Consider the following 21530-nt stretch of genomic DNA (forward strand, 5'->3'; position numbering starts at 1 on the left):
GTTACCACAACACCATTGATATCTTTTATTATTGAAGTTCAAGGAGATTGTTTGGTGTTGATGTCCCTTGTTAATTTCACATTGTATTTTTGAAATGTACCTGAATCCTCACAAACAAACTGTCCTTTTTGAAGTAAAACACACATAGGCAAGTATAATTCAAAACAAAATTCCTTTATTAAGGGCTCAAAACCAAACAAAGAGGGAGGCAACGCTGGATAAACAGCAGAAATTAGCGAAGCCTTTGACCCCCAGGGCAGACATCAATTCTTGAACATCAAAATTGGTGGCCTGAGGAGTCCATATGTAAGGAAGTGCAGTCTGGTCCAGAAGTCCCAGAGATCCGGAAAGCAGCAGATGACATCTGTGTCCCCAGGCTGTGGTACCACAAGAGGCTGCATCTTTTGCCAGACCAGACTGGATCCAGGGTCATCACTCTCTGGTCTTCGTTCCACGCTTCCTTCCGGGCTGTGGCTCTGCTGTTGGAGATGTGGCAGGAGGAGGAGTAGGACCTGGAGGAGGAGGAGGACTAGTAGGACCTGGAGGAGAAGGAGGAGGAGGACCTGCAGGAGGAGAAGGAGGACCATGTGTGAGTTCACAAAGGTGTGTATCAGATGTTATTTGGGCCCTCAACCCCTTATTGAGAGCCTCCAATATTAAGGACTCACACATGAGTTGTTGTCCCTCCTCCATCCTCTGCATTTTACAGGCAATGATGGCAGCGAAGTCATCCTCCACGGTGTGTGGTGCTCCCAAGGCCTCTATAGCCTTCCAAAAGAGGCCTATGGCAGCCTCCTCTAGGGCACTCCTCCTCCTGCCACTTTCTCTTTCCAGGTGTAGGGGAGGGACCTGCAGATCAGGCAGCCTGCTCGGCCCGGCCACCTCCAGGCTGAGACTTCCCTGTGTATGAAAAAGGGACATGGTTTTAGTTTTTGCATCATCAATCACAATCATAAATTAGTACTGCAAACTAAAATATAGTTAACATTATTGATTGGACAAGCAGAAATATTTAGAGGAATGCTATACCTGGCTCAATCTGGGCTCCTCCACATGTTGTTGTCTGGAAGGCCCAGGTTGGGCGTCAGAAGCCTCAGCTGGAGGGGAAGGAAGCTTGGAAGGAAGACTGGAGAGTGATGACCTGGGTTCAGTCTGGCCTGCCAGAAAATGCAGCCTGTCATAGTACCACATCCTGGGGACATAGATGTCATCTGCTGCTCCGGGATCTCTGCGAATCCTGGACTTTCTGGCGCTCCCTTACATATGTGCTCCTCAGGCCACCAATTAGGATCTTCAAATATGTGATGTCTGCCATGGGGATCACCTGCTTCACAATTTCCAGCAATTGATCCAGCGCTGCCTTCCTCTTTGTTTGGTTCCTATAATGTGGGTGGTTGATCTCCCACAGACAAGGCAGCTCCCTGAACATGTCAATGAATATTGCCATGAAGTCACTATCTTGAAAGATATCCATTTTCACTGCAAGACAAACCCTAAAGTCAGGCCAAACTCTCCTCCTAATCTTGTTACAATATAGGCCTCAATGTAGAAGCAGTATAGGCACAAGTATGTCTCTTACCTTCATTCTTACGATCGGCGCCTCCAATGCTCCTTCCTCCGCTCACAGACCGTACATAATACGCACGTGTGGTACGCTTTATACACACTGCGCATGCGTGTAACTCCGCCCGCCCCTGACGTTCTTTCTAGTCTATTCCCCGCTCTGCGCAGTGGGGGAAGAGCACATGGCGGATACACAGCAGGTGCGTGCTAATTACAGGAACGAGGAGGAGGAGGAGGAAAGCCCGGATCCGGATACGTCCCGATCCAGAGGGGGGAGAAGATTTAAGGCCACAAATATGTCCTTTGGGGAGATGTTGGAGATGGTCGACATCCTGAAGAAGGCCGACTATGATGGAAAGTATGGGCCTTACCCCAACCCCAATGTCATAAAGGCCAAGATCATTGCGAAAGTGGTCAAAAGTCTGCACCGGAATTTTGGGGTACGACGATCGAAAGATCAGCTCAGGAAGCGGTGGTTGGACCTGAAATTAAGAGAGCCCGAGCAGTGCCAAAAGATCCGGAGAGTGCTGCAAAAAAGTAAGTAGTTGTGCTGTGGTCCTATTCTTTTTGTCTTTATTACGTTCGTGCTGCTCCATATGCTTTTCTTAATTGTTGTACAGTTTAAAATTGCAACTTTAATGTTCATGGGCCCATTATTCGTTCGTATCAAACATTTTTCTTTCGGCCTCTAAAACACCATTGTTTAGGCCATATGCATTTTCCTACATTTTTTAGGGCCTACTTGTATGAAAAATATTTGGTTGTGTAGATGGGTTTGTTACTAGAATGAAATGCAAACTAAATTCTGTGTAAGGAGAGGACACTCAGCAGCTGTTTTCACATCTGGACGCTGGAGCACTAGTGTGGGACACAAGAACACCCTTTTTATTAGAGGGCCCACACAGGTGCTCCAGTGTATACTATAGGGGGGTCTCCATCTGTGAAGCTTGTACAAGACAGGTAAAGTATTGAAGCTTGACAAAGGACAATAAAAATGCTAAATCTTGGAACTCTGCCCAAATTGACAATTGTACCCCACTTCCAAGCAATGTTTCCTATTTATAGTTCTGCCATCAAATATCTGTGTGCTAATTATACCATTTTTGTTTTACATAGGGAAGAAAAGACTCGGAGGACACCCCTCATCCGAGGAGACCAAAGACCCCCCACCTCTGGAAGAAGGGGAAATACCACCAACCCAAGCTGAGCAGGAGGAGGAAGAAGATGTGGTGGAAATTGGCACCAGAACAGGTGAGTGCCTGCGACCACAGACTCAGGTAAGAGATGGATGTCGGCAGATTTTTGATACCTGTTTTTGTTTGGTTTCTCTCTTTTTAGGTGATCGTGATGTTGTGGATCGAGATCCTTTCACATCAGAAAGTGCCCAGATCCTGATCAGGGAGATCATGGGGTGTAATTTAGAATTGGAAAACCTCAAGAAAAAAATCAATGATGTTATTCAAAAAAATAATAACATCATTGATGTTTTGGGGCGAATTTAAAACCCCACAAAATCACTTTCTTTTTTGTGTGCTACAATCATAAATATTTTTAAGCGATGTTTCGAAAAGCCAAATTTGTAGGATGCACACAGTGTGCCAACATGTGCTATCTGCCATCGCGGGAGATCAATGGACGCGTTTTGGGGGTGCAACCCCTTCCTCAATAATAAAGTAGCGGTGAGGAAGGGGTTGCTCCCCCAAAACACGTCCCTTGATCCCCCGTGATGGCAGCTAGCACATGTTGACATTCGTAAATTGGTCTGCATCTTCCAAATTTGGCTTTTCAAGGGGTGACTTCACCCCATCTGAACGCAATATCAAACACAGTTCCTAAATACTCATGTCTGATATTGCCTTCAAGTTTTACCATATGTGAACTTTGTAAGTTCAAGATTTTTGTCTTTCTTGTTGGTTTTACACAGGCCTGTTTTATCGTAAATGGACATTTCTATTTTTGATAATGCCACCCCAAAAATTGTTATACAACAAACATGTTGGTTTGTTTTAAAAACCTTTTCTAAATGCACATGTGATTGTGCAGGTATTAAAAAGTTTGTTAATCAAGAATGTGTGGATTATTGTCTCAACGCTACAACACTTTTGTGGTGATGTAATTGCCGTTTTCTGTGAAAATGGGGGTTATTTCCTAAGGGCAAATCCTCTTTGCACTACAAGTGCAGTCTCTTTCCATTTGCAAGTGCACTTGTAGTGCAAAGTATCTACGCCTTTAGTAAATAACACCCAACAGTGCTTTGTATAAAAGGTTACACAATCACGCCATTTTCAGGACTCCCCACATTGCTGTCAGGGTCAGCTAAAACAAACACAAGCAGTAAATGTCACCAAAGATTAGGTTTTTTTTTTTTTTATTTGATAAATACTTCACAAATTGTCTGGCATATTGATGGCCCCCCTACCCGCAAAGAACTCAAGGTATCTTAACCGGACATCACGGGCACTCAGGGAGGGCAAGCCAGGACGGCCACTTTCAAGCACCGTCAGGGTTGTATCATGTAGAATTCCGGCCTCAGGCCCAACTGAGCCAGCATAGTTGGCAGAATGTTGGCGTAAAAAGTTATGTAGAACACAGCACGCCAGGATTATATGATTAAGTTTATACTCCGCCATATGGATGGGTGTCAGAAATAGGCGGACCTGGCTGGCCATGATTCCAAATGTGTTCTCCACCACTCTTCTGGCTCTGGCCAGCCGGTAATTAAAAACCCTCTGTTCCGGGGTGAGGGTCCTCATCGGGAATGGCCGCATAAGATGGTCCCCCAGCGAAATGCTTCGTCCGCAACGAAGACGAATGGGAGTCCTTCCACATTGTCCTCTGGAGGTGGCAAGTCCAAGCTGCCATTCTGGAGACGCCTGTAGAACTCCGTCTGGGCGATGACTCCACCATCGGACATCCGGCCATTCTTCCCCACGTGCACATACAAGAAGTCGTAATTAGCCGACACCACCGCCAACATCACAATACTATTGATCCCCTTATAGTTGAAGTACGACCCCGAGTTGGGTGGTGGGACGATGTGGACGTGTTTCCCATCAATTGCCCCTCCGCAGTTAGGAAAGTCCCACCGCTGGGCAAAGTGGGAGGCCACAGTCTGCCTTTCCTGTGGCGTGGAAGGAAACTGTTGAGGAAAACAAAAATAAATTAGTATTTTTGCACATAAACATGGCAAGCAGATTAGACACAAACATTCTTGGCCAACCTCCAGATAGCATTTATTAAGGGGAATTTAACAACACCAAAGTATAAGGTACACCTATCATATTCCCCCTCCCCCCCTCTTATGGGCCATTTCTAACATTATAGGGGGGGGGGGGGAATCTTGGACAGGTAACCCTCTTCACTTCATTGAGAGATGAATGCCTAAATACAGGGTATTACTTGGAACAGCCCCTCCTTATTGGCAGCCCACTGGACAGGTAAGAAGTGTCATAATACAAAGATATAAATACACATTGTACACATTTGAGCACATTTGGACATTCTGCTATTACCTGTCAAGATAATAATAGGATACAAAAAAATTAAACAGTACCATTTGAAAGTATACAGGCAGGCCCTTGCACTACATGCTTTGGGGAATTCATCCATACATCTGAGCACAAAAGAGATGGGTATAGTGTGTATGGGTTTGGCAAAGTCAGCAGATAGATGATTGAGGATAGAGAATTGGGATCAGCTGACTTAGCAGTTGGGGGAGGGAGGGTTACTAAAAATGATTTGGGGACACCACAAAAAAAAAAGCCTCTGGCACTCTGCCAGAATTTAAAGCACAAATCACATTTAAAAACATTTTAGGGGGTGTTTGGGGTAAAGCACTACTATGGAGCTGATAAAATACATTGTTAAGTGACTACATGAGGTGAATATAGGGCAGGAGACACCATGCTGGGGAGGTTATTGAAGGCCAATCTGTATGAAGGACTAAAAAAATAATTACATAAAAATCCAGCATGCATGAGGACAAAGGGGACATTCACAGCATATTCCAATCATGGTAATTAGGGAATGAGGAAAGAAATACAATATATTATCAAACATTCAATACAATAAAATGTGATATTAAAGTATAAATCTTACCTTCATATACTCCTTCTGCAGGACCTGTATGATGGCAGAACAGGTCTCTGGGATAATGATCCCCAGAGCCTGGGGGGAGATGTCTGTCGAGAACTTGAGGCCCTGCAGGCTTCTCCCTGTGGCCAAATACTGCAGGGTAGCGACCAACCTCTGCTCTGGAGTGATGGCTTGCCTCATGCAGGTATCCTGCCTGCTGATATAGGGGGTCAGCGAAGCCAACAAACGGTGAAATACGGGGTCCGTCATCCTGAGAAAGTTCCTGAAATTATCAGGATTATTCTCACGGATCTCACGGAGAAAAGGCATATGAGAGAACTGGTCACGCTGAAGCAACCAATTCTTGGTCCATGAACTCCTCCTCACCCTGTTCATGGACTGGACTTGTGTCAAGGTCAGGACCCCAACACCAAGCCCCCACACAGCACGAACTCTACGAGGAGTACGCATACGAAACATGGCTAGAAAACGGTCGGCTGCTCAGAACGAAGTAACAGAACGCACTGAAGAACAGCAAGGCCTGTGAAGAGCGACCTAAAAAACAGTAACGAACGAACAAGAACACAATGACAAGTCACGCGGAACTTGCTTGCACGCACTGAAGAGCAGATACAAACCCACAAGCACAAACTGAACAGCAGAAAACGATCTGAAAGCCACGAGTTTGAAAAAGCGCGAATTGTCTCTCACCAAACTTTTACTAACACGAGATTAGCAAAAGGAGCCCAAAGGGTGCCGCGCTTGGTTCTGAACCGGCCTTTTCTAGTCTCGTCGTACGTGGTTGACGTCACCGCGTTGTTGGCGATCGGAAATTCCGACAACTTTGTGCGACCGTGTGTAGGCAAAACAAGTTTGAGCCAACATCCGTCTGAAAAAATCCTAGGATTTTGTTGTCGGAATGTCCGAACAAAGTCCGACCGTGTGTACGGGGCATTAGTCCGTAGGGCTCAATATTTAGTTGGCCCCCCCTTTGCAGCTATAACAGCTTCCACTCTTCTGGGAAGGCCGTCCACAAGGTTTAGGAGTGTGTCTATGGGAATGTTTGACCATTGTTCCAGAAGAGCATTTGTGAGGTCAGGCACTGATGTTGGAGGCCAGTCAAGTTCCTCCACCCCAAACTCGCTCATCCATGTCTTTATGGACCTTGCTTTGTGCAATGGCGCGCAGTTATGTTGGAACAGGAAAGGGCCGTCCCCAAACTGTTCCCACAATGCTGGGAGCATGATATTGTCCAAAATGTCTTGGCATGCTGGCGCCTTAAGAGTTCCCTTCACTGGAACTAAGGGGCCAAGCCCAACCCCTGAAAAACAACCCCACACCATAATCCCCCCTCCACCAAATGATTTGGACCAGTGCACAAAGCAAGGTCCATAAAGACATGGATAAGTGAGTTTGGGGTGGAGGAACTTGACTGTCCTGACCTCAACCCAATAGAACACCTTTGGGATGAATTAGAGCGGATACTGCTAGCCAGGTCTTCTCATCCACATCAGTGCCTGACCTCACAAATGTGCTTTTGGAAGAATGGTCAAACATTCCCATAGACACACTCAGTGGCTTAACTAGAACCTTCAGGGTCCCGATTCAAGAAACCATCAAGGGCCCCCCTGACACCTGGACAGGGCTCTTTTCTCCAAGTCTGGTGGCAGAACCACAGGGCCAGGTCGCAAGTGGGTGGCTGCATATAAAAGGAACCGATTTCTCCATTTCCCCCCCCGCTTCTCCTCCTCTCCCTCTCCCTCCCACAGGCATTCAGCAGCTGCAGGAGGAAAATAGAGAGATGGGTTCCTCTATGTCTGTGTTTTTCAATATTTTTCCAGTCAGGGCACCCTTGAAGTATACCCCTAGGTGAATGGGGCTACACTGCAACCACTCCACAACTGTGTGCATTGTATGCAGTTGCAGCATAGTGATGATGCATTTAAGGGGTTAAAACAGGTGGTCAGGAGGCAATATATTGCCTCTTTACCGGCTGTCAAATGCCTCTGAAAAGTGATCTGAGCATGGATCGCTTTTCAGAGGAACAACATTTTTTTTGCTGGTACTATGAACAAGCAAAAAAAATGTAAAATCGGTTCTGATTGTACACATATAGGAGATCATGTAAACACACAAACATACACATACACACATAATACACACACAAATACTGTATATATACATACACACACATATATATATATAAATGCACACACATATAAAACAGTGGGTGCTCAAAATTTTTGGGGGGTGCAAGCAAACTGAAAAATTCTTAAAAAAAAAACACATCAAATGCAGCCACTGTGCCCATCAAACGCAGCCACTGTGCCCTGAAACGCAGCCACTGTGCCCCCACCCGCTCGCAGTCTGCCCGGCACTTAGCCTGTCTCGGTGCGGCAGTGGGTGATGGTGACGAGCGGTGTCCTCCATGCGTCTCCTCCGGGGCCGGACTTATCATTGGGCTTGAGTGGGCTCAAGCCCATGGGCCCCGCCTAATAGGGGGCCCCGCGGGCAGGGTCGGATGCACGGCAAACTCCCGCCCACTAGCCAGCCCGTTTCGCCGGCAACGCTGCTTATTATTTAACGGGGACCGATCAGGCTTGTGTACATTCACTTCCTGGTAGCGGTGGAACGCAAGATAGGGCCTCCCATGTCTTGCATCATTTCCGGCTGATTACATCACATCCGCCTTATCGTGCGTTCCACCGCTACCAGGAAGTGAGAGTACACACGCCTGATCGGTCTCCGTGAAATAAGCAGCAGTGCCGACAAAACGGGCTGGCTAGCAGGCGGGAGTTTGCCGCCCCCCCCCCCCCTGAATGTTAGGCGGGCGACATGGCAAGTGACACCCTGCATCAACTGGCAAGTGACACCCTGCATCGCTGACAAGTGACACCCTGCATCTCCTGACAAGTGACACCCTGCATCGCTGACAAGTAACACCCTGCATCGCTGACAAGTGACACCCTGCATCTCCTGACAAGTGACACCCTGCAACCGCTGACAAGTGACACCCTGCAACCGCTGACAAATGACACCCTGCATCAGCTGGCAAGTGACACCCTGCATCGCTGACAAGTGACTCCCTGCATCGCTGACAAGTGACACCCTACATCGCTGACAAGTGACACCCTGCATCTCCTGACAAGTGACACCCTGCATCGCTGACAAGTGACACCCTGCATCTCCTGACAAGTGACACCCTGCATCGCTGACAAGTGACACCCTGCAACCGCTGACAAATGACACCCTGCATCGCTGACAAGTGACACCCTGCATCTGCTGACAAGTGACACCCTGCATCGCTGACAAGTGACACCCTGCATCGCTGACAAGTGACACCATGCATCAGCTGGCAAGTGACACCCTGCATCGCTGACAAGTGACACCCTACATCGCTGACAAGTGACACCCTGCATCTCCTGACAAGTGACACCCTGCATCGCTGACAAGTGACACCCTGCAACCGCTGACAAATGACACCCTGCATCGCTGACAAGTGACACCCTGCATCTGCTGATAAGTGACACCCTGCATCGCTGACAAGTGACACCCTGCATCGCTGACAAGTGACACCCTGCATCTGCTGACAAGTGACACCCTGCATCGCTGACAAGTGACACCCTGCATCTCCTGACAAGTGACACCCTGCATCGCTGACAAGTGACACCCTGCAACCGCTGACAAATGACACCCTGCATCGCTGACAAGTGACACCCTGCATCTGCTGACAAGTGACACCCTGCATCGCTGACAAGTGACACCCTGCATCGCTGACAAGTGACACCATGCATCAGCTGGCAAGTGACACCCTGCATCGCTGACAAGTGACACCCTACATCGCTGACAAGTGACACCCTGCATCTCCTGACAAGTGACACCCTGCATCGCTGACAAGTGACACCCTGCAACCGCTGACAAATGACACCCTGCATCGCTGACAAGTGACACCCTGCATCTGCTGATAAGTGACACCCTGCATCGCTGACAAGTGACACCCTGCATCGCTGACAAGTGACACCCTGCATCGCTGACAAGTGACACCCTGCATCTGCTGACAAGTGACACCCTGCATCGCTGACAAGTGACACCCTGCATCGCTGACAAATGACACCCTGCATCGCTGACAAGTGACACCCTACATCGCTGACAAGTGACACCCTACATCTGCTGACAAGTGACACCCTGCATCCGCTGACAAGTGACACCATGCATCTGCTGACAAGTGACACCCTGCATCTGCTGACAAGTGACACCCTGTATTCGCTGACAAGTGACACCCTGCATCCGCTGACAAGTGACACCCTGCATCACTGACAAATGACACCCTGCATCGCTGACAAGTGACACCCTGCATCACTGACAAATGACACCCTGCATCGCTGACAAGTGACACCCTGCATCTGCTGACAAGTGACACCCTGCATCGCTGACAAATGACACCCTGCATCGCTGACAAGTGACACCCTGCATCTGCTGACAAGTGACACCCTGCATCGCTGACAAGTGACACCCTGCATCGCTGACAAGTGACACCCTGCATCGCTGACAAGTGACACCCTACATCGCTGACAAGTGACACCCTGCATCTCCTGACAAGTGACACCCTGCATCGCTGACAAGTGACACCCTGCATCACTGACAAATGACACCCTGCATCGCTGACAAATGACACCCTGCATCGCTGACAAGTGACACCCTGCATCACTGACAAGTGACACCCTACATCACTGACAAATGACACCCTGCATCGCTGACAAGTGACACCCTGCATCACTGACAAATGACACCCTGCATCGCTGACAAGTGACACCCTGCATCTGCTGACAAGTGACACCCTGCATCGCTGACAAATGACACCCTGCATCGCTGACAAGTGACACCCTGCATCTGCTGACAAGTGACACCCTACATCGCTGACAAGTGACACCCTGCATCGCTGACAAGTGACACCCTGCATCACTGACAAATGACACCATGCATCTGCTGACAAGTGACACCCTGCATCACTGACAAGTGACACCCTGCATCTGCTGACAAGTGACACCCTGCATCGCTGACAAATGACACCCTGCATCGCTGACAAGTGACACCCTGCATCTGCTGACAAGTGACACCCTGCATCTGCTGACAAGTGACACCATGCATCTGCTGACAAGTGACACCCTGCATCACTGACAAATGACACCATGCATCGCTGACAAGTGACACCCTGCATCCGCTGACAAGTAACACCCTGCATCCACTGACAAGTGACACCGTGCATCCGCTGACAGGTGACAACCTGCATCCACTGACAGGTGACACCCTGCATCCACTGACAGGTGACACCCTGCATCCACTGACAGGTGACAACCTGCATCCACTGACAGGTGACACCCTGCATCCACTGACAAGTGACACCCTGCATCCACTGACAAGTGACACCCTGCATCCACTGACAAGGGACACTCTGCATCCGCTGACAGGTGACACCCTGCATTCGCTGACAAGTGACGTGGCAAGTGACACTCTGCATCCGCTGACAAGTGACACCCTGCATCCCCTGGCAAGTGACACCCTGCATCGCTGACAAGTGACACCCTGCAACCGCTGACAAGTGACACCCTGCATCGCTGACAAGTGACACCCTGAATTGCTGACAAGTGACACCCTGCATCCGCTGACAAGTGACACCCTGCATCCGCTGACAGGTGACACCATGCATCCGCTGAGAGGTGACACCCTGCATCCGCTGACAAGTGACGTGGCAAGTGACACCCTGCATCCGCTGACAAGTGACTCCCTGCATCCACTGGCAAGTGACACCCTGCATCCGCTGACAGGTGACACCATGCATCTCCTGACAAGTGACACCCTGCATCTGCTGACAAGTGACACCCTGCATCTGCTGACAAGTGACACCCTGCATCCGCTGACAAGTGACACCATGCATCCGCTGACAAGTGACACCATGCATCTGCTGACAAGTGACACCCTGCGTCCGCTGACAAGTGACACCCTGCATCCGCTGACAAGTGACACCCTGCATCCGCTGGCAAGTGACATGGCAAGTGACACCCTGCATCCGCTGGCAAGTGACATGGCAAGTGACACCCTGCATCCGCTGACAAGCGACGTGGCAAGTGACACCCTGCATCCGCTGACAAGCGACGTGGCAAGTGACACCCTGCATTCGCTGACAAGGGACACCCTGCATCCGCTGACAGGTGACACCCTGCATCCACTGACAAGGGACACCCTGCATCCGCTGACAAGTGATGTGGCAAGTGACACTCTGCATCCCCTGGCAAGTGACACCCTGCATCCACTGACAAGTGACACCCTGCATCCACTGACAAGTGACACCCTGCATCCACTGACAAGTGACACCCTGCATCCACTGACAAGTGACACCCTGCATCCACTGACAAGTGACACCCTGCATCGCTGACAAGTGACACCCTGCAACCGCTGACAAGTGACACCCTGAATTGCTGACAAGTGACACCCTGCATCCGCTGACAAGTGACACCCTGCATCCGCTGACAGGTGACACCATGTATCCGCTGAGAGGTGACACCCTGCATCCGCTGACAAGTGACGTGGCAAGTGACACCCTGCATCCGCTGACAAGTGACTCCCTGCATCCACTGGCAAGTGACACCCTGCATCCGCTGGCAAGTGACACCCTGCATCCACTGACAAGTGACACCCTGCATCTGCTGACAAGTGACACCATGCATCTGCTGACAAGTGACACCCTGCATCCGCTGACAAGTGACACCATGCATCCGCTGACAAGTGACACCATGCATCCGCTGACAAGTGACACCATGCATCCGCTGACAAGTGACACCCTGCATCCGCTGACAAGTGACACCATGCATCCGCTGACAAGTGACACCATGCATCCGCTGACAAGTGACACCCTGCATCCGCTGACAAGTGACACCCTGCATCCGCTGACAAGTGACACCCTGCATCCGCTGGCAAGTGACATGGCAAGTGACACCCTGCATCCGCTGACAAGCGACGTGGCAAGTGACAATCCGCATCTGAAGGCAGGTGACGTTGGCAAGTGACACGCTCAGGCTCCGACTGATTCTGCTTAAGGTGAGTTGAACTATTTTATTTTATATTACAATGTAATAATAGAAATATTGCACTTCAATCTTTTTTTTGCGATACGACACTGCGTCGATTTAACTGACAATTGCGCAGTTGTGTGATGCTGTACCCAAACACTCGGCTACTCTCGGCTCCGCTCGGGACTGCGAGAGGACCCGAGAGCCGCCGAGAGGACCAGAGAGCTGCCGAGATACAGAGGACTCTGTATCTCGGCAGCGCCATTTTTAAACTTCAAGACCGCAATGACAAGGCTGCAATGACACTGGACAAGGCTACAGAGGGACGCTGTGCAAGGCTACATTGATGGGCATTTAAATGTAAGTTTTTTCCTTAAACTTCCCTCCTAAAAGTTTTTTACCTTAAAATTCCCTCCTAAACTTGGGGTGCGTGTTATACGCCGGCGCGTGTTATATGCCGATAAATACGGTAATGTATAGAAGGTAGGGCCCGAAAGCGACTAAAGCCCAGGGGCCCCCACCACCCTAAGTCCTGCCCTGGTCTCCTCCCATCCTTTCCTCCTGATAGGCATCCAATAGCAGCGCCTGTCGTTTCAGCCAATCAGGTGACAGGTAACAGACCTGATTGGTGGAGAGGCAGTTCAGTGGTAGGAAAGCGAAAATTCATTTGCTTTTCTAACACACCTGGGTGGACTGCGAGCGCCCAGCATGGTGCTCGCAGTTCACCTATTTTGAAGCCTATTAGTGCCTCAAATACCCCCTGTCACTGTAATTCAGGCGCCCGGCATCCGAAAAGGGGCCAGGCACCTGAATAGGGGGTGGCAGCGGCGGCCATGGATAGATTCATGCAATGCATGAATCTATCTATTGGTGATAAAGGGGTGGCTGGAGAGAGGGGGCGGCACCCGTGCGCCTTAATGGACGCTCCGCCACTGATATAAACACATACATACACACATGCATACATACATGCACATGAGCGCACACACATATGCATACATACACACATGCATACATACATGCACATGAGTACACACACATGCAAACACACATACAGTAGATAAAAAACAGCAGTCCTTTACCTTACCTCTTCCTGCCGGGTACTGCACTGTAGGGGGAGACAAAGAGCACAGCACTGTGCTTTCACTTTCTAATCAATGTGACGAGCTCCCCGCACAGTGCCGATTACAGTTCGGCTTAGGATCGGGGAGCTTGTCTCCGCTCCTCCTATCCAAGTACTGTATACAGGGGGCCCTCTAGGGCCCCCTGCAGCAAGAGGCCCAGTTGCCATGGCGACTTCAGCGACCCCTATACTTCCGCCACTGGAAACACTCTTAAACCTTGTGGACGGCCTTCCCAGAAGAGTTGAAGCTGTTATAGCTGCAAAGGGTGGGCCAACTCAATATTGAACCCTACGGACTAAGACTGGGATGTCATTAAACTTAATGTGCATGTAAAGGCAGGCGTCCCAATACTTTTGACAATATAGTATAATATATATATATGTAGCAATAACTCTCGGTGGAGCTGCTGATTTAAGCGGGCCTGTCCTCTATGCTCTTCACCCTTCTTCAATTGTTCAATCCCCTTGACACAAATGTAGTGCAGTGTTGTAATAGTATGAGTATCAACTCACAATATACACTTATGGTTATAGTTACCTCTACCTGGGTGCTGGTAGCTCCACCTGCAGGAGAAATGACAACACTGCACACAAACTTCAGTAATAACCAAAAATAACTTCTTTCTTTGGGAAATAATATATTTATATAAAGGATTATTACCATGACTATACTATCACACCAACGTAGTGTAACAGTATAAGACATGGTTGTGACAATCAGTAACAGACACAAATATATCTAATTGTATATAATTACACCCGGGAGCTCCCCCTGCTCTAGACCTTAAAGTCACTATCCTTTGTAACTAAATGCAGGGCCCTGCATTTATAATTGTAATCCGCAAAGGGGTTCCTCCTGGGTGTTGCGTAGTGTAGTATAACACACTAAAACAATTGTAATCCAGCAGATTGACTAAGTGTTTTTATATGAAGAAAACAAACATCTAGCATCCGTTCTTGAATACTGAAGTCTATTCAGATGTAAAGTTCTCCAACCTAACTTCTTCCGTGGGACTGTCAGTCCCAGCAACACTCTGTAACAGCTCTAAATGTGTATGTAATAGTTAAACAAACTTCTGGGTGTTAACCCTCTCACCACACGGGATCCGGGCAGATGGATGTCTCCGTTTCAGCGGTTCTCAGTCCGTATGGAGGCACCACCACGCCGTCACACTGTTCCGTTACACACACGACCAGGAGTCCTCTGTTACCTCCCCACTGGTCTCCAGCACACTGTGATGCGATGGCAGGATTCTTGCAGCTGCTCCGTTTCTTCGCCAGGTAGGCCGCAACCCTGTGGGACACACACACCCACAGAGTTCTGCTGGCAGGCCATGCGTCCCAGGAACAAGAGACCTAAGATGGCCGCTCCTTACCCTTTTATATCCTCCCACAATGCAGTTCAGTTCTCACCTTGTCCAGGAGTATTGTGGGTGGGTCAGAGCTACAGTTCCGAAGTAAACAATAAATCACTTCCATGAGATAGAGATAGATATATATATATGTATATATACACACACACACACATTTTTTTTTCCTTCATGGGGATCTACAAGATGTCATTGTGGATTCAGCCAGTACCCAGAACTCAAGTGATTGATAAGGAAATATCCAATGAAAAAATCCTTGTTCTGTACCATGACAATGGAGTAGGAATTGTAGATTTACTTACTATCTGGTAATGATGGAGTACAGCCATCTCCATCACAGCAACTTATACCCATCAAGTACTCGGTGCCAGCCACAGTCATGGAACCAGCGATGTTACATTTGCTTACAGGAGCCCAAGATCGGATGACTGCGTATGACTTCACTCCATCTGAAAAATTAATAAAAGTTCTCTAAAACATTGACAGAAACAACACAAGTCTTATGGTCTTCCAAAGTTGCTTAAAGTAGTATTAAAGGTTTGGCTTTAAAAAAACAAACATGTTATACTTACCTGCTCTGTGCAGTGGCTTTGCACGGAGCAACCCGGATCCTCCTCTTATTCTCAAGTCCCCCGCTGGAGCTCCTGGCTCCTCCCCCTTGACCAGTGCCCGCAGTAACAAGCCTCTTTCTACAGGGGTACTGCTGGGTGCTCACTCTCGAGCCCTGCTCTGTGCGTCCATAAGACCCGTAGAACCGAGGCTCTCAGCCCCGCTACCCGCTCTCTCCTCATTGGCTCACTGGCTGTGATTGACAGCAGTGGTAACCAATGGCTGCTACTGCTGCCTCAGCCAATGAGGAGAGGGAGTCCCGGGACAGCCGAGGCTCTCGTGCACATTGCTGGAATCAAGAGGGGATTCATGTAAGTAGTAGAAGTGCTGCTGCACACAGAAGGTTTTTTTTTTTACCTTCAAGCATAGAATACATGAAGGTAAGAAACCTTCAGCCTTTACAATCACTTTAAAGTGGGCCCTGTAGTGGACCTAGTATAAGATATACAGTGCCTTGCAAAAGTATTCACCCCCCTTGGCTTTTTACCTATTTTGTTACATTACAGCCTTTAGTTCAATTTTTTTTAAATCTGGATTATATGTGATGGATCAGAACACAATAGTCTAAGTTGGTGAAGTAAAATTTGAAAAATATATACATAAAACTATTTTTCAGAAATAAAAAAATGATATTTGGCATGTGCGTATGTATTCACCCCCTTTGTTATGAAGCCCATAAAAATCTCTGGTGCAACCAATTACCTTCAGAAGTCACATAATTAGTGAAATGATGTCCACCTGTGTGCAATCTAATGCCGCGTACACACGAGCGGACTTTACGGCGGACTTTGCCCGGCGGATTTTTCGACGTACTTTACGACGGACTTTCTGAATGAACGGACTTGCCTACACACAATCCACCAAAGTCCGTCGAATTCGTACGTGATGACGTACGACCGGACTAAAACAAGGAAGTTCATAGCCAGTAGCCAATAGCTGCCCTAGCGTGGCTTTTTAGTCCGTCGAACTAGCATACAGACGGCGGACTTTTCGACCGGACTCGATTTCAACGGATACATTTTAAACAAATTTCAAATCTAAGTCCGTCCAACTTTTGAGAAAACAAAGTCCGCTGGAGCCCACACACATCGAATTGTCCGACGAAATCCAGTCCGCCGGGCAAAGTCCGCCGTAAAGTCCGCTCGTGTGTACGCGGCATAAGTGTCACATGATCTGTCATTACATATGCACACCTTTTTAAAAGGCCCCAGAGGCTGCAACACCTAAGCAAGAGGCACCACTAACCAAACACTGCCATGAAGACCAAGGAACTCTCCAAACAAGTAAGGGACAATGTTGTTGAGAAGAACAAGTGAGGGTTGGGTTATAAAAAAATATCAAAATGTTTGATGATCCCTAGGAGCACCATCAAATCTATCTGGTAAAACTGGTCAGAGTTGAGGGAAAGATGGATGGTGCTAAATACAGGGATATTCTTGAGCAAAACCTGTACCACTCTGTGTGTGATTTGAGGCTAGGACGGAGGTTCACCTTCCAGCAGGACAATAACCCCAAACACACTGCTAAAGCAACACTTGATTGGTTTAACCACTTGACGACCGCCTCACGCCGATGTACGTCGGCAAAGCGGCACGGACAGGCAAAATCACGTACATGGTACGTGATTTGCCTTCCGCGGGTGGGGGGTCCGATCGGACCCCCCCCGCCGCCCGAGGCGGTCCCGTTTTGTCCCCCGGCGATCGGAGACGAGGGGGAGGCCATCCGTTCGTGGCCCCCCCCTCGCGATCGCCGCCGGCCAATGGGAACACTCCTTTGCTGCTGTATGCTAAACAGCAGCAAAGGAAATGATGTCATCTCCCCTCGGGTCGGTAGTTTCCGTTCCGGCCCGAGGAGAGACGACATGTAAGTGACTGCACCAACACTACACACACACAGTAGAACATGCCAGGCACACATTACACCCCGATCCCCCCCCCGATCGCCCCCCGATCCCCCCCCCCCTGTCACAAACTGACACCAGCAGTTTATTTTTTTTTATTTATTTTTTTTTTTCTGATTACTGCATAGTGTCAGTTTGTGACAGTTACAGTGTTGGGACAGTTACTGTTACCCCCCTGTAGGTCTAGGGTACCCCCCTAACCCCCCCTAATAAAGTTTTAACCCCTTGATCACCCCCCGTCACCAGTGTCACTAAGCGATCATTTTTCTGATCGCTGTATTAGTGTCGCTGGTGACGCTAGTTAGTGAGGTAAATATTTAGGTTCGCCGTCAGCGTTTTATAGCGTCAGGGACCCCCATATACTATCTAATAAATGTTTTAACCCCTTGATTGCCCCCTAGTTAACCCTTTCACCACTGATCACCGTATAACCGTTACAGTTGACGCTGGTTGGTTTGTTTATTTTTTATAGTGTCAGGGCACCCGCCATTTATTACCGAATAAAGGTTTAGCCCCCTAATCGCCCGGCGGTGATATGCGTCGCCCCAGGCAGCGTCAGATTAGCGCCAGTACCGCTAACACCCACGCACGCAGCATGCGCCTCCCTTAGTGGTATAGTATCTGTTTGGATCAATATCTGATCCGATCAGATCTATACTAGCGTCCCCAGCAGTTTAGGGTTCCCAAAAACGCAGTGTTAGCGGGATCAGCCCAGATACCTGCTAGCACCTGCGTTTTGCCCCTCCGCCCGGCCCAGCCCAGACCACCCAAGTGCAGTATCGATCGATCACTGTCACTTACAGAACACTAAACGCATAACTGCAGCGTTCGCAGAGTCAGGCCTGATCCCTGCGATCGCTAACAGTTTTTTTGGTAGCGTTTTGGTGAACTGGCAAGCACCAGCCCCAGGCAGCGTCAGGTTAGCGCCAGTACCGCTAACACCCACGCACGCACCGTACACCTCCCTTAGTGGTACAGTATCTGATCGGATCAATATCTGATCCGATCAGATCTATACTAGCGTCACCAGCAGTTTAGGGTTCCCAAAAACGCAGTGTTAGCGGGATCAGCCCAGATACCTGCTAGCACCTGCGTTTTGCCCCTCCGCCCGGCCCGGCCCAGCCCACCCAAGTGCAGTATCGATCGATCACTGTCACTTACAAAACTCTAAACGCATAACTGCAGCGTTCGCAGAGTCAGGCCTGATCCCTGCGATCGCTAACAGTTTTTTTGGTAGCGTTTTGGGGAACTGGCAAGCGCCAGCGGCGTAGTACACCCCGGTCGTAGCAGTAACACTTGGTGACGTGGCGAGTCCCATAAGTGCAGTTCAAGCTGGTGAGGTGGCAAGCACAAGTAGTGTCCCGCTGCCACCAAAAAGACAAACACAGGCCCGTCGTGCCCATAATGCCCTTCCTGCTGCATTCACCAATCCTAATTGGGAACCCACCGCTTCTGCAGCGCCCGTACTTCCCCCATTCACATCCCCAACCAAATGCAGTCGGCTGCATGAGAGGCATTTTTATGTCCTCCCGAGTACCCCTACCCAGCGAACCCCCCAAAAAAGATGTTGTGTCTGCAGCAAGCGCGGATATAGGCGTGACACCCGCTATTATTGTCCCTCCTGTCCTGACAATCCTGGTCTTTGCAATGGTGAATGTTTTGAACGCTACCATTCACTAGTTGAGTATTAGCGTAGGGTACAGCATTGCACAGACTAGGCACACTTTCACAGGGTCTCCCAAGATGCCATCGCATTTTGAGAGACCCGAACCTGGAACCGGTTACAGTTATAAAAGTTAGTTACAAAAAAAGTGTAAAAAAAAAAATATATATAAAATAAAAAAAAATAGTTGTCGTTTTATTGTTCTCTCTCTCTCTATTCTCTCTCTCTATTGTTCTGCTCTTTTTTTACTGTATTCTATTCTGCAATGTTTTATTGTTATTGTTATTGTTATTATGTTTTATCATGTTTGTTTTTCAGGTATGTAATTATTTATACTTTACTGTTTACTGTGCTTTATTGTTAACCATTGTTAACCATTTTTTTGTCTTCAGGTACGCCATTCACGACTTTGAGTGGTTATACCAGAATGATGCCTGCAGGTTTAGGTATCATCTTGGTATCATTCTTTTCAGCCAGCGGTCGGCTTTCATGTAAAAGCAATCCTAGCGGCTAATTAGCCTCTAGACTGCTTTTACAAGCTGTGGGAGGGAATGCCCCCCCCCCACCGTCTTTCGTGTATTTCTCTGGCTCTCCTGTCTCAACAGGGAACCTGAGAATGCAGCCGGTGATTCAGCCAGCTGACCATAGAGCTAATCAGAGACCAGAGTGGCTCCAAACATCTCTATGGCCTAAGAAACCGGAAGCTACGAGCATTTCATGACTTAGATTTCGCCGGATGTAAATAGCGCCATTGGGAAATTGGGGAAGCATTTTATCACACCGATCTTGGTGTGGTCAGATGCTTTGAGGGCAGAGGAGAGATCTAGGGTCTAATAGACCCCAATTTTTTCAAAAAAGAGTACCTGTCACTACCTATTGCTATCATAGGGGATATTTACATTCCCCGAGATAACAATAAAAATGATAAAAAAAAAAAATATGAAAGGAACAGTTTAAAAGTAAGATTAAAAAAGCAAAAAAATAATAAAGAAAAAAAAAAAAAAAAAAAAAAAGCACCCCTGTCGCCCCCTGCTCTCGCGCTAAGGCGAACGCAAGCGGCGGTCTGTCGTCAAACGTAAACAGCAATTGCACCATGCATGTGAGGTATCACCGCGAAGGCCAGATCGAGTGCAGTAATTTTTCCAGTAGACCTCCTCTGTAAATCTAAAGTGGTAACCTGTAAAGGCTTTTAAAGGCTTTTAAACATGTATTTATTTTGTTGCCACTGCACGTTTGTGCGCAATTTTAAAGCATGTCATGTTTGGTATCCATGTACTCCGCCTAAGATCATCTTTTTTATTTCATCAAACATTTGGGCAATATAGTGTGTTTTAGTGCATTAAAATTTAAAAAAGTGTGTTTTTTCCCCAAAAAATGCGTTTGAAAAATCGCTGCACAATTACTGTGTGAAAAAAAAAAATGAAACACCCACCATTTTAATCTGTAGGGCATTTGCTTTAAAAAAATATATAATGTTTGGGGGTTCAAAGTAATTTTTTTGCAAAAAAAAATAACTTTTTCATGTAAACAATAAGTGTCAGAAAGGGCTTTGTCTTCAAGTGGTTAGAAGAGTGGATGATGTGTGACATAAGCTTCTAAATGTTGTGCATAAAATGCCAGGACAGTTCAAAACCCCCCCAAATGACCCCATTTTGGAAAGTAGACACCCCAAGCTATTTGCTGAGAGTCATGTCGAGTCCATGGAATATTTTATATTGCGACACAAGTTGCGGGAAAGAGACAAATTTTTTTTTTTTTTTGCACAAAGTTGTCACTAAATGATATATTGCTCAAACATGCCATGGGAATATGTGAAATTACACCCCAAAATACATTCTGCTGCTTCTCCTGAGTACGGGGATACCACATGTGTGAGACTTTTTGGGAGCCTAGCCGCGTACGGGACCCCGAAAACCAAGCACCGCCTTCAGGCTTTCTAAGGGCGTGAATTTTTGATTTCTCTCTTCACTGCCTATCACAGTTTCGGAGGCCATGGAATGCCCAGGTGGCACAAAACCCCCCCAAATGACCCCATTTTGGAAAGTAGACACCCCAAGCTATTTGCTGAGAGGTATAGTGAGTATTTTGCAGACCTCACTTTTTGTCACAAAGTTTTGAAAATTGAAAAAAGAAAAAAAAAAAGTTTTTTTCTTGTCTTTCT

General features: G+C 48.0%; 1 protein-coding gene across 1 annotated transcript in view; it reads right to left on the minus strand.

Moving 5' to 3' along the window:
- Nucleotides 1-21530, minus strand: part of LOC141110417 (uncharacterized) — a 56881-nt gene that overhangs the window by 12514 nt on the left and 22837 nt on the right. Inside the window, exon 7 of the mRNA XM_073601755.1 lies at nucleotides 15500-15646. Coding sequence (XP_073457856.1) covers nucleotides 15500-15646 — 147 coding nt within the window. The remainder of the gene's footprint in view (nucleotides 1-15499; nucleotides 15647-21530) is intronic.

The sequence above is a fragment of the Aquarana catesbeiana genome, linkage group LG10 (assembly GCF_042186555.1).
Source record: "Aquarana catesbeiana isolate 2022-GZ linkage group LG10, ASM4218655v1, whole genome shotgun sequence".
NCBI classification, from domain to species: domain Eukaryota; kingdom Metazoa; phylum Chordata; class Amphibia; order Anura; family Ranidae; genus Aquarana; species Aquarana catesbeiana.